The following is a 12,508-nucleotide window of genomic DNA, read 5'->3' on the forward strand; positions in this document are numbered from 1 at the left end:
GTTTCTTCTTTAAAAAGCTGGCTTCAAGCAGTGACATACATCCATGTGGTTTCGTATGTGTCTATGTATGTCAGTCTTGAGCCAGCTCCTTGAAATTTTAATAACTTACACATTACGTTACGTTAGTAGAACATCAGATGCTGTGGTTTAACAGGCAGGCACCCTATGGTTTGAGGGTATAGAGAGGTACAGGAAGAGTCCTTAAACCTGGAAATGAGTTAGCATTTTAGCACTTGTGGTTCCCTTACCTCAAAGTCAGTGGGTTTTTGGTTAGATGCCTGGAAAAAGGTCTGTGGTCAACAAAAGCTTAAGAGACATTAACATTTTGTTCTTCGACCTGAAATACGCCAGTCAAGACCCCACTCATGAATTTTAAAGCTTTAATGTGTTTTGAAAAAGGCAGTTTCTAACAAGTGGCTGAATGTGACTACAGAGCGTCACCACACCGGACACGGTTTAACAGCCTCGTTGTGGTGGCAATGTTAAGGTCATGCAACAGTAGTGTAGTACGTCTATAGCCTAACATTAGCTTTTTACTTGTGGAGGTTGCATTTATGTTCAAATAAAATAATAAATGTGTTGTTCATTTGTGAAGATTATCTTGCTGAACAAAATGTCTAAGTATCATAAATGTTTGTTTGCCACAGAGATTATTTTCAGCAGTAATCCAAAATCCAATGGTAAAATGTCATTGGCTTTTTGACAAGAGAACCAGGGCGACGCTAACTACCGTGTTGGCCTACAAATAAACATCATCCCTGCAGCACTTTATTCACTCTCCTTCAACAGCTAGCTTAAAGGGACAGTTCACCCCAAAACCAAAAGTACATATTTTCCTCTTGCCTGTAGTGCTATTTATCAATTTAGATTGTTTTGGTGTGAGTTGCCAACTGTTGGAGATAACGGCTGTAGAGATGTCTGCTTTCTCTTGAATATAATGAACGTAGATGGCACTTGGCCTGTGGTGCTCAAAGTGCCAAAAAATATATTTGAAAAATTCAACATTATTGTGTCTTTCCAGAAATCATGACCTGCTTACTTAAGATAATCCACAAACCCTGTTGTGAGCAGTTTCATGTAGGAAATATTTTCTTTAGCCCACAAACTGTATCGCCGCACAAAAGGAAGCGCCTAGCACACCATAGCTAGCTAACGTTGTAGCTCAGACAAGGAGACACCATTGATATTTACATCTCGCACATTCACAAGCACGAGCCTCTCGTCCATGAGTAGATTCTTACTTCCTTCTGCACAGCAGGCAGGTGTAGTGAATCATGCGAGTCCCTGTGTGTGTCCCACTGGCTAGCTAATTGCTGCCTCTCTGCACTGCACTCATATGGCAGCTACGAGCAGTTACCGCTGATAATAGCAACAGCATCATCGCAGAAGCATAGTTCTCACCCTCTAGTTCCCCCCCTAGGTTATACTGTGAGCTCTGTCAGCACTGTTGCTGTTGTTAGCACTGTTAGCACTGTTAGCTACTAGGGATGGGCAACACAAACAAAAACACTATTCAAAAATCGTGGCAACTGTTCGACAATTTTTCGAATAATCCCCCCCCCCCCCGCACACAGAGATGCATTCATCTTTAAAGGCCCAAACATGCTCGGGCGAAACGGACTCCGCGGAGGTCCGTGCGGACTCAAAGCGGACGTCCACAAGCCCTGTGCACGCACACCAGTGACTGCTCGGCATGTATTTTTCACATCGCGGGGATTTTTCACGGACATTTTTACAGGAAACTACAACACGGAAGTGCGCTCGACTATGAAAGCCCGAATGACTGCGGACATTCCTCATGGAGTGGTAGTCTCTGCATGTTTCTCCTGTTTGTAGAAGAGCATCAAACTAGCTGGTAGCCCATCTCACACCGCTGTAGCAATCCTAGACTGCCCTCATGCGGTTAGGAGCTGAATTGCATGTCAAATAAAGGGGGGGAAATAAGACGGTGAATAGTAATAGTCGTATTAAAAAATCGATTTTTCAAAAATAAAACGACTATTCGAAATTCGAAAATCGTGACCCATCCCTATTAGCTACTACTTCAGCCACCTCCATATTGAGAACCGTGTGCAGATAATCCCGGCTCAGACTCTGAATAATACATGTGCTCTGAATGTTGTAAACAGCTTCTTTAAAGACTGAATAACACCAAGATAAAAAGAAAAATCCATTAGGGGTCAACAGAATTTCAAATTTTAATCCTTTACACTACTACATTACTGAAACAAGTAATCTGCCAACACTGCATTACTGACCAATACTGATATTTGTGTGTTTGTCCTTGTGTTTACTCACTTTGATATACGTGTTTTTTCTGCAGGCTCTGTGAGACAGTGGTGCCCCTCGAGGACCCTATTATCACAGAGACCACCTCCACACTGCAGGAATGGGGGGTCTTGTGGAAGCAGCTCTATGTGGTCAGTAGCACTGTATTACAATACATCTCCCTCATCCTCAAACAAAACACTAAGCAATAAATGTGAGACTGAATCTAACACAAACAAGATTTCCAAGGGAGTTGGGAGAAAAAACAGCTCTCGCAAAAAGAAATTACACCCATCGTTGTTTCATTTGCATCCTCCTTAGGGGGTTTGGTGGAATAAGCTTTTCCAGTATGTTTTCTTCCCTGCACCTAATTCAACACCTCGTATAACCAGCAGTATAGTGAATAGCCCAAAGAGATACAGCCCAAACATACAGTGACAGCTCCTTTAGATATTTCCCCATAGCATGTCGTTCTGACTGTCACCCTACATTTTCATATACTATCTATGTAGGAACAGAAATGGTGGTTGGACACAGATAATGGCCTACAGACCTGTCATATGCAATTTCATGCCGTGTCATTCAGCCATTGATTGATTTAAGCCTGCCTCTCGTAGTTTCTGCATCATTCTAAGATCCAGCTCTTCTCGCCACCTTCAGTCAGCCTTTACTTGCCGGGCAAAAGTGATTACTGGAAACCTAAAGCATCCTTAATCCTGCTACGTGTCGAGGGAGCAGGCAGAAGTGGTTGGTAGGGTTTTGAGTTTGGAGCTGAGTGGATACGTTGCGGAGCTGGCAGCGAGTTTTTACATAACCTCTCACTGAGGACTGCTCATGCTCTGAGCAACTAAGGAGCCCGAGGCATTGGTGTGGTGATGTAACTTCCTCTGAAGCTTGACTAATGTGAAGAGCTGATTTAACAGTGCTCGTTTTGGTGCTCACCCCCTGTGTGATATGGGCCATGTTGCCACAGTTGCATCCATAATAATAGGATGTAGCACTGGCTAGATGTTGATGCATTTCACCTTATTGTTGCCAATTACAATTCATGGCATTACTTCAGGGAGCAATGGCCTAAGCATAACTGTGTATCTGTTATAATGTATGTAATTAGCCCCGCAGAATAGACACCCGAAAGGGCTCATCAACCCTGACAAAAATCTTTGTTTTTCAGCAGCCTTTGAGAACATGCAGTGTTTATCCTCATTAAATTTACATCGGCATTGTGGCACCGCTTAATCTTTGCATTTATGTAAACAAACCTGAGTGGTAATGTGGACTTGTCATGCCATTAGGGAGAACAGAAAATGCCTGAATTAAAAGTGGTGTCCTTGGTCTGCGAGAAGTGGTGATGAAATTCATTACTATGAGGAGGTCAAAGCAGACTTGCAAGGGGAATTTATTTGTTTGTTTCATTAACAAAACCAGTGGGCTTTAAATCTCAGTAGCAGCACATATTTGTTCTGCTACCTGCGCAGGCTGGCAGAAGTGGTTGGAATGTGATTTTGTCTTGATCATACTTCAACTGAATGTTAAATAAATCAGCAGAGTCTGATTTTAGAAAAAAACCCTGCATTTAGACTCAGTGTCCAGCCTTGCAGTTATAAAATTATGCTATAAAATTAACACAACAGATGATATCAAGTAAATGCTGAGAAGAATTTAACGAAAGGGGACATATTATACTTTTCCATATTCTGTGTACAATGAAGGATGTTCATAATAAATGTGGCTAAAGTTTCAAATAATAAGCTATAAGCAAGAATCTCAGGTTTCCTACGGTTTTGAACACACCGTTTCCAACAGATTTCTCTACTCTGGTGACAGTATGATGTCATAGTCTGCCAGAGTTCTTTGTATGGTCATGTGCTTCAAACTCCCAGGACTAGCACGAGACTTTGAAGCCAATTTTATATAGTGGCCAAATGTGGAATTACAACTTTCTGGTCTGTCACATGATGCCATAGGGCCCAAAAGGCTTCTTCCCATTTACTTAGACTGTGAAAGAGACATCTGTAAATCAGTGAGCGTCACAACTAGAGTTGTACCGATACCAGTATCGGAAATGCCTCTGATACTGCCTAAAATGCGGTATCGGCGAGTACAGCCTATGACCAATCCGATACCACGTAATGCCTCACGTCATTACGCATACGCACGCTACAGGCAAACGAAATGGAAACGGAGCGGAGTTTAAAAAGCATTCTACTGTTGCCTTTAAAATGTCTTTTTTACCAAATTGTGTGGCTGCACTTTAACCTGTGTCTTGATCTGTGTCAACACTGGATAATAATAATAAAAAAAGTTTTATGGCATTCATTCTACTATTATGTATTCATTTCTTAATATTTTACAGAGAGTTTTAGGAGTTGAGACATACAACAATTCATATCCCATCCATTTTTATTTTACGCGCTGGTATCGGATCAGTACTCGGTATCAGCAGATACCTAAGGTTCAGGGATCGGAATTGGTATCAGGAAGGAAAAAGTGCTATCGGTACATCTGTAGTCACAACCCCTGTGAAATGACGTGTTTCACTCTTGGAAATTGACCCATTTGGTCCGATAACATTTTAAAAGTCTAGAAAAGCTGCACAATTAAATCATTTTTATCACCATTCAAGTAAGTGGAGGGCTAAACCAGAAGTTGCACTGCATAAGATCTAGAGCTAAATGCTAACGTCAGGGAGACATGTTTACTTGGTCGCTGATGTCCCGGATTTCAGATCATTTTCCTGCTGGAACATGTCCAGTTGTGTTTAGTAGCTTTAATTGGTGATTTTGTCATAGTAAAAAGTGCTGGTATTGTCTGTTGCAGTCATACCCTGGCTGCAGTGACAGTGCAGAGATGCTAATATAGAAAAGACCCAGAAATGCTGACCAGTCAGAGCAGAATGGGCTTTTTCAGGAGGGGGGCTTAATGAGACAGGCACTAAAGGGAGCCTTCTCAGACAGACAATATGAGGAAGATAAAGTGTTTTTTGAACATTGAAGCATGTAAACATGTTATAATAGGTCCCCTTTAATAATTTTTATATAAATGCTGTAGTAGAAGGAGATCACATATCCTAACTGAGTCTTTTTTTGGCTGCTTCAACAGAAACACAAGGTGGATCTATTCCATAAGCTGCGTCACGTGATGAATGAGCTCATCGACTTGCGTCGGCAGCTGATCCAGGGTCACCTCGCCCAGGATCAGACTCGTGAGATCAAGAGGCACATCACTGTACGGCTCGACTGGGGCAACGAGTGAGTTACTCTTGTGCTTAGCGCATTGTGCCGAGATTGGCGATCATGGAATGCAATATTTCTTTGGCACTGGAGAGATCTACAGCCCTGGATGAGTGGGTGGGAAATAGCATCCACTATGATGTAATTTTATGGTCATTTAGCAGATGAGTGAATCTCAAGCGGCTTAAAGTCAATGCACATCCCCCTGGAGGAACTGTAAAGCCATATTCTTACTGTTGCCAGTCTTAAACTCCTTCCAACTGAGCTGTGACAGGCATCCATAACAGAGATAAAGATGTGAGGGCTGCAGCTCGGCCAAGGAAGAACTTTATGTGGAGGGGCCATCTGTCAGTTTATTGTAAGATTCATTGCACAATTACACACAAAAGTACACAGATATCCACTTGAAATATATGTGTTAGAATGAAAAAACCTCAGGAGTGGAGCCTGCAATACACTGTATTTTGTGCACCATGCGTGTTGAGGTCAGTGCTCTGTAGTGCACACTGACCTGAGAGCTGTAGTGATCTAATTTCATGGTCAAAAGATCACAGCAGCACTGATAGTCCTCAGTGATTTGAGGCTGCACAACTATGTTTAAGTGAAGGGTTACAGTATGATATACAGCAGCATGAACCAGAGGTGTGAGGAAACATTTACTTCAGCATTGTACCAGCACCTCTTTAATCCCGTACACTCTTTGGTGGGTCTCTTAAATGCAAACTCATGTTGAGTGGATAAGTACTGTTCAAACCCACAAATCCCAATTCCGCTATGAGATCCAAATGCTTTCAAAGATGCCAAAAATGTCGCATGCACAAGACTAATCTAAAATTGGGCTTTGAATGTGGTGGTGCTGCTGTGAAAATTTGAGTTTTCTGTTTGAAGATAATACTGATACATCAAACTGTAGCTGGAGTGAGCTGATATAGAACACAGTTTATAAGAACAAAAGTTCAAGTGCTATACGTATAAATACTTTTCTCTTATATTTTCATTTTTGTTACGTTATAGTTTTACTCCACTACATTCTCTTGTATTGTCAATATTGTACCCTATTGCATTCATCTGACGGCTAATTGTTTTCAGGGAGCAAAGCATAATAATGATAATTTCATGATGCATTGCTGCAGTTTAAATTAACAAACACTATCTAATGATAATGATGATAATAAGAAATGTTCTCATTATGCAGAATGGCCCCTCTCAGAGTGATATATACGTTACATCATTGACTATTGTAATGGATGCGTTAATAGCAGGAGTTTAGTGTTGTAGCTGGTCGAGGTGGAGCTACTCTTAACAACTTTAAATAATGTTGAGGAGTTACTGTAACACTGATAATTAGTGAAATAATCCTGTGTTTAAACTCTTAAAGCAAAAGTTTGGCATTTTGGGAAATACGCCACTATTAGCTATAACTATTTCTTGTCCCTGAGCAGTTGCCAGGCAACCAGCAGAGACGAGTGTGCTTAGCCAAGAGATAGTCTGGCACATAACCCCCCTCACTAAAACTGCAAACTGTCGTTTTTACACTTCAGTTTTTGTACAGATTAAACAAAAAAGACATAACATGTTAATTAGTGAGCTTAAGAGGTGCTTTCAGGCAGACTTTGCTGGAGCCAGACTCACTGTTTAGATAAGCAGCTGCTGGTTGTAGCTTCACATATACTGTATATACATGAGAGTGGTATCGATCTTCTCATCTAACTTTCCACCAGAAATCGAATAAACATAATTTCCTAAATGTCAAACTATCCCTCTAAGGCCCAGACACACCAACCACAATCAAAGAACGAGTGGTGACGAAGGCCAACTGTTGCGTCGCTGCACATCGCCTGTGTCTAAGCCAAATAGCTGCACCTGGACACACCGCAAAGACTGCAGCCAACGGCCAATTAGCACTTACGTTCTGAGTCTTCATGAGAGGAACTAACTCCCCATACCAGCAGGCAGCGGATCCTCATTCGAAAAAGGAAACTGTAAGACTGATAGGATGGAATCAAGATGCTAGTTAGCCAGTTAGCACATCAACAACGCAACCCAGTGTTAAAAGAGCAAAGGATATTTACTGTGCGTTGGCAAACAATAACACAAACAATTAAAGACCGTTTCTGCTAAAAAGCTCAGTAACTAAAAAAATAATCTTTCCTAATATAATAAATTTGTTTCAATCTCACACCCTCTTGACTTTAGAGCTGAACTGCCAATCAGAGTGATTACACTCACCAGCAGGCTCCCACGGTCCTGCTGGCCCTGCCAATGATTCAAAATGCTAAGTCTGCTGAAAAACAGCTATCCAAACAATGTCCGACTAGTGCCAGTGGTGCAGGACACATCACAAAAACCAGAGCAATCACTGACGGTCAGCTTGGTGTGTCAGGGCCCTCAAAGTTACAGTCTGGAAGATCTCTATTTCATTCTCTTTGGCGGCACCTATGGCAATAAATGGTAATTGCAGGTGTGTTTTTGGATCTCACTTCCAAGAGATCCAAACAGTATGGCTACCTTCTCTGACGGACAAACGACTGCTGAGTTATGGTCAAGGCGTCACCAACTGCGTGCTGCTTGTGATTTTTCCTGGAAATGTCGCCGCAGACACCCAGTTTGTAATACTGCAAATGCAAAGGCTTTTGTCAATAGGCCATAGGCTCACTCGCTGTTGTGCTACCTCATTCAGCAATAGATAGTGACTAAACAGACATTTATTAGAATGAAAATCTTCAAGATTATTACTTTATTATGTACACTACAGTAACTATAGATATCAGACAAATGGAGTGAGGTAAAAAAAAAAAAAAAAATTTTCCTCTTAAATTTAGTGGTGCAAAGTAGCATGTAACAGAAATACTATTATTAGATGCAGGTACAGTATTTATCAAAGTGTACAAAAGCATGTTTATGAAGGGATGCTTTTAGTTTTGATGTTAGATATATTACAGTGTTGAATGAGATACATTTGGACAGTTCTTATCATCTTGAAAAGCTCACTTTCTTTGTAATACACCCCTAATCCCTCTTTCACCAGGCACCTCGGCTTAGACCTTGTTCCCAGAAAAGAGTTTGAAATGGTGGATCCAGATCAGATCAGCGTATCAGAGCTACACAAACTGGTATGTTGGATGGAAAATATTCTTGAACCATTGCATGCTGTGCAAATTTACCCCATGAATTATTGAATACTATGAATTAATAAAGTAAATGTGCATTCTATGAACAATAATTAAGTACAGTTCTGCAGCATGCACATGCTACAGTATGTCTGTTGAAGTGACTCAAACGATGCTGTCTTTACATACTATGATACTTACTTTTTTTTGTGCCTTTTATTTTCACCGCCTGCTTTTGCATATAAGAATGTGTTGTTGGATGTGTAGGGATGTGTGAATGTACCAATTATCAAATCATCCATAAGAAGGTGACTCACAAGAGAGAGCGCGATTCAGCTGTTAGAGCTGCCTCATGTGACCTGTTCTTTATGCGTATCTTACCGCCATATTGAGTGTGTCCCTTTCCTTGCCTGCACATGACTCTCACAAGCATGATTGCCAGCAAGCAATGCAGACATAATGCAAAGTGACAGTCCCAGGTGAGGCGATGGGAAAATACATACGAATCAATTTTTTATCGTTGTTTTGAAAAATAAATTGCATATCTTAGTCTTGGTTGCTTTAATCCACCAACCAGACTAGAGACATATTTCCAGAGATAAATAATGCCTCAGATGTATTTTGGCTTCAGTGACATGGGACTTTCAAACGTATACAGAGACTGAGAAAGAGAGTGAGATGAGATTTAGGAGACGTACTGAAGCAGATCCAATTTTAGAAATATGCGATTACAGCACAGATGTTATGAAATCTAATGTAATACTACTGGAGATTGTTATCTAGGAGGGAGATCCTTTCTGGTCAGAAGTTGAAGCTCCATATGCTGATCAAAACACTCTCCAACTGCCCTGCAGCCTCCCATTATCCCATTGCCATGTTTCTCAGCTTTGCACGCAGAATGTTTGTGCACTAAATGGTCTGTACAGAAACAACAGTGTAGCTCTTCCTTGCCAAAAAGCCTCCTGACTCTGTCGATGAAAGTGAGCTTGCTTTTGGCAGGGCACAAGGCCTTGGCACCTCTTCAGGTAGAGGAGTAGAGGAGTTCTTTCAGGCTGCTGAGCTGAGAGGTGTGTGTGGGCGATACTGGCTTTGTCCTCTCCTCTCCCACACGCTCACGTTTTGCCTCATGTGGGCTTCTTTTAGCGCTGCAGGAGCAGTAGTATAGCTGCTCGGCTACGTACGTAGGTGAAATTTTGTCAGATTTGAGGCATCAACCGAGGCATCGCTCAGGTAGTGTGTGTCTGAAGCTGCTATAAGGTAAATAAGTTCAATGCTGTGTGGGAAGAGTAAAGAATGGGCCGACTGATCTGACATCTTTCCTTTGAACTTCGCTCTTTTTTAGCATGTATCCAGCAGACACTGTGGTCAGCAAAGCACAAACCAGGTATAGTCTTTTCAAAGCTGTTTGTTTACAAAATCATCCGAACCTTTCATCCTGTGCCAGCCTCTTCATCTCTCATTTTAGATTTCTCTCTGTACACAACCACCTTTAGACCTGGTGATCCAGGAATTTCTCTAATTGCACTAAGGATAAGAGCTTGTAGGGTTAAAAGCCTTTCATATGAAATTAAAATTACAAGGTGTCACTGCCATGCTCCATAAGAACCTCACACCATTGCTGCCAGAGTGGGATGGTTGATTCCCACTGGGGCCACATATGCCCTGAGATGTATGCACCAATGGTACTGCAGGGTAGATAGCTGTGTCCTCTGAATTTCATTTATGGAGAAACACCAGCTTAAAGATATACTATGCAGGTTTTTTTCTATAAAACAATACAGTCAAGACTCTGCCCTCTGCCTGTATTTTCATATTTTCTTCTTATTTTCTGTGTTTGGGACATTTCCAGGTGGGTACCCTCACAGCGGTTAGGGGAGGTCAGGGCTTTAAAAAAATGTTGTGACCAGGTGCCAGACCATAAGCAGCAGGCATCCAAGAGAGAAGGCACCAAAAAACAAAACACGAATATAGCAAGGTGAAACGCCAAGCGAAAGATAATCTGGGGTTGACTTTTACTTTCACTTCTGCTGGTGAGCATGTGTACAACAGTAACAAACAGTCCTGCATAGTGTACCTTTAAAAGATTGGTGCATTTTGACTCCATCAAGAGATTAAGATGCTGTTTTTTAATATGAAATGTATGGCTTATTTTGCCACCTAAACCCTAGTACATCTCAAGACTGGAAGCTAGCTTGTAATGTTGAAGGTAACAAAACATGCCTACAAGTACCTCTAAAAGCTAACTAATTAGCCTCCTGGGAAACCACAACATGTCATTTATTTACATACAGAGCCAGGCTAGCTGCTTCCTTCTGTGTCCAGTCTTTGTACTAAGCTAAGCTAAACGGCTGCTGACAGTAGCTCCATATTTCACAGGCAGTTATCAATGTTTTTCTCATCTAAAGGCCCAGACACACCAAACCAACATCAAAGAACTAGAGGCAACCAAGGCTGACTGTTGCGTCGCCTCATGACGCCTGTGTCCCAGCCAAAAAGTTGCATTTTAACACACTGCAAAAACTACAGCCAACAAGCCAACGAGCAAATACGTTCTGCGCCTGCATGAGAGGAAATAACTCTACATATAAGCAGGTGGAAGTAGTCATTGAAAAAGGGAAAGTGGGAGACCAACAGGATGAATTCAAGATGCGAGTTAGCCATCAAGACAACCTGACGTTGAAAGAAAAAAGGATATTTACCGTGCACTAGTAAACAATAACACAGTGACAAACCATTTCTGATAAGAGCTCAGTGGCTAAAAAAATAATCTTACCTCATATAACAAGTTTATTTTGATCTCATGCCTTCATGACGATTCCCTTATTGTGCACTGAGTTGAACTGCCAATCCGAGTTATTTCATTCACCAGTAGCTCAGCCGGCTCTGACGCTGATTCAACATGCTGAATCAGCCAAAAAACAGGCAACAAGGGCCGACAAAAGGCCGACTAATGCCAATGATGCGGAACACACTACGCAAAGAAGGGCAACAGACGGCCCAACATTGACCAAACGGCCGACCATAGGCTTGGTGTGTCAGGGCCTTAACTCTCGGCAAGAAAGAAAATAAGCGTATTTTCCCAAAATATCTAACTATATTTTTGATAAGGACCCTTGAAGAGTGAGATGGACATGACTGAAAGCTCCTATAACCAGCTAAATTATATATATGTTGATATATTTATAATAATTTAGTAATGGCTACATCATATAAATAGAGAACATCACGGGAATACAGTCTCACCAGAGCTGCCGTTTCCATCATTCATTCATCATTTCTTGTAACCCTGCATGTCCTCTGAGCCTACTGTAAATAACATGCACATGTGACAGGATGAAATACACTGTGGAGCATATGTCAATGAATTATTCACCCCTTCCAGTACACCCATTGATCTGTTAAATAGGCTTATCTATATACAGAGTGGCAGGTACTTGGCCTCGCTCGCAGTGAGGACCCATCTTGTTAGCGGTCACTTTCTTCTTCGTTCCCAGGGTGACAGCACGAGACAGCGCCATGGTGACGGTTGCCGTGTCCCCGTGTCGCACCACCTCTTCATCAATCTGAAGAGCTTTACTTACAACAGCATCAGCGAGGACGCAGACGTCTTCTTCTTTCTGTACGACACTCGCGAGGCCAAACAGATCAGGTAACGGCCCCGAACGATCTCACGATGCATGCAAGGGCAAACACACTATTTCTGTCCGGCAGATTGACTGAGGCGTTCTGCGGTTGACAGACACTCTGACGCTGTGAACTGGCTTCTTTTGTAGTGAGAAGTTCATGGTGAAACTGAACAAAAATGGAGGACCAAAGAATCCAGAGAAGGTTGATCGTCTGTGTGCTCTCTTCACGGTAACACATTTTCCCTTCTAAACATTATATGAAAATATTCTA

General features: G+C 41.8%; 1 protein-coding gene across 3 annotated transcripts in view; it reads left to right on the forward strand.

The window, feature by feature from the left end:
* The window catches only part of LOC117258362 (dedicator of cytokinesis protein 3-like), a 67,884-nt gene that overhangs the window by 15,883 nt on the left and 39,493 nt on the right, over positions 1–12,508 (forward strand). For all 3 annotated transcript variants that reach the window (XM_033629184.2, XM_033629185.2, XM_033629186.2), the window contains exons 5-10: positions 2,324–2,420; positions 5,371–5,519; positions 8,530–8,614; positions 9,954–9,995; positions 12,106–12,260; positions 12,385–12,466. In XM_033629184.2, the coding sequence (XP_033485075.2) occupies positions 2,324–2,420; positions 5,371–5,519; positions 8,530–8,614; positions 9,954–9,995; positions 12,106–12,260; positions 12,385–12,466 (610 nt within the window). The remainder of the gene's footprint in view (positions 1–2,323; positions 2,421–5,370; positions 5,520–8,529; positions 8,615–9,953; positions 9,996–12,105; positions 12,261–12,384; positions 12,467–12,508) is intronic.

Source organism: Epinephelus lanceolatus, chromosome 8, assembly GCF_041903045.1.
Source record: "Epinephelus lanceolatus isolate andai-2023 chromosome 8, ASM4190304v1, whole genome shotgun sequence".
Classification (NCBI taxonomy): Eukaryota; Metazoa; Chordata; class Actinopteri; order Perciformes; family Serranidae; genus Epinephelus; species Epinephelus lanceolatus.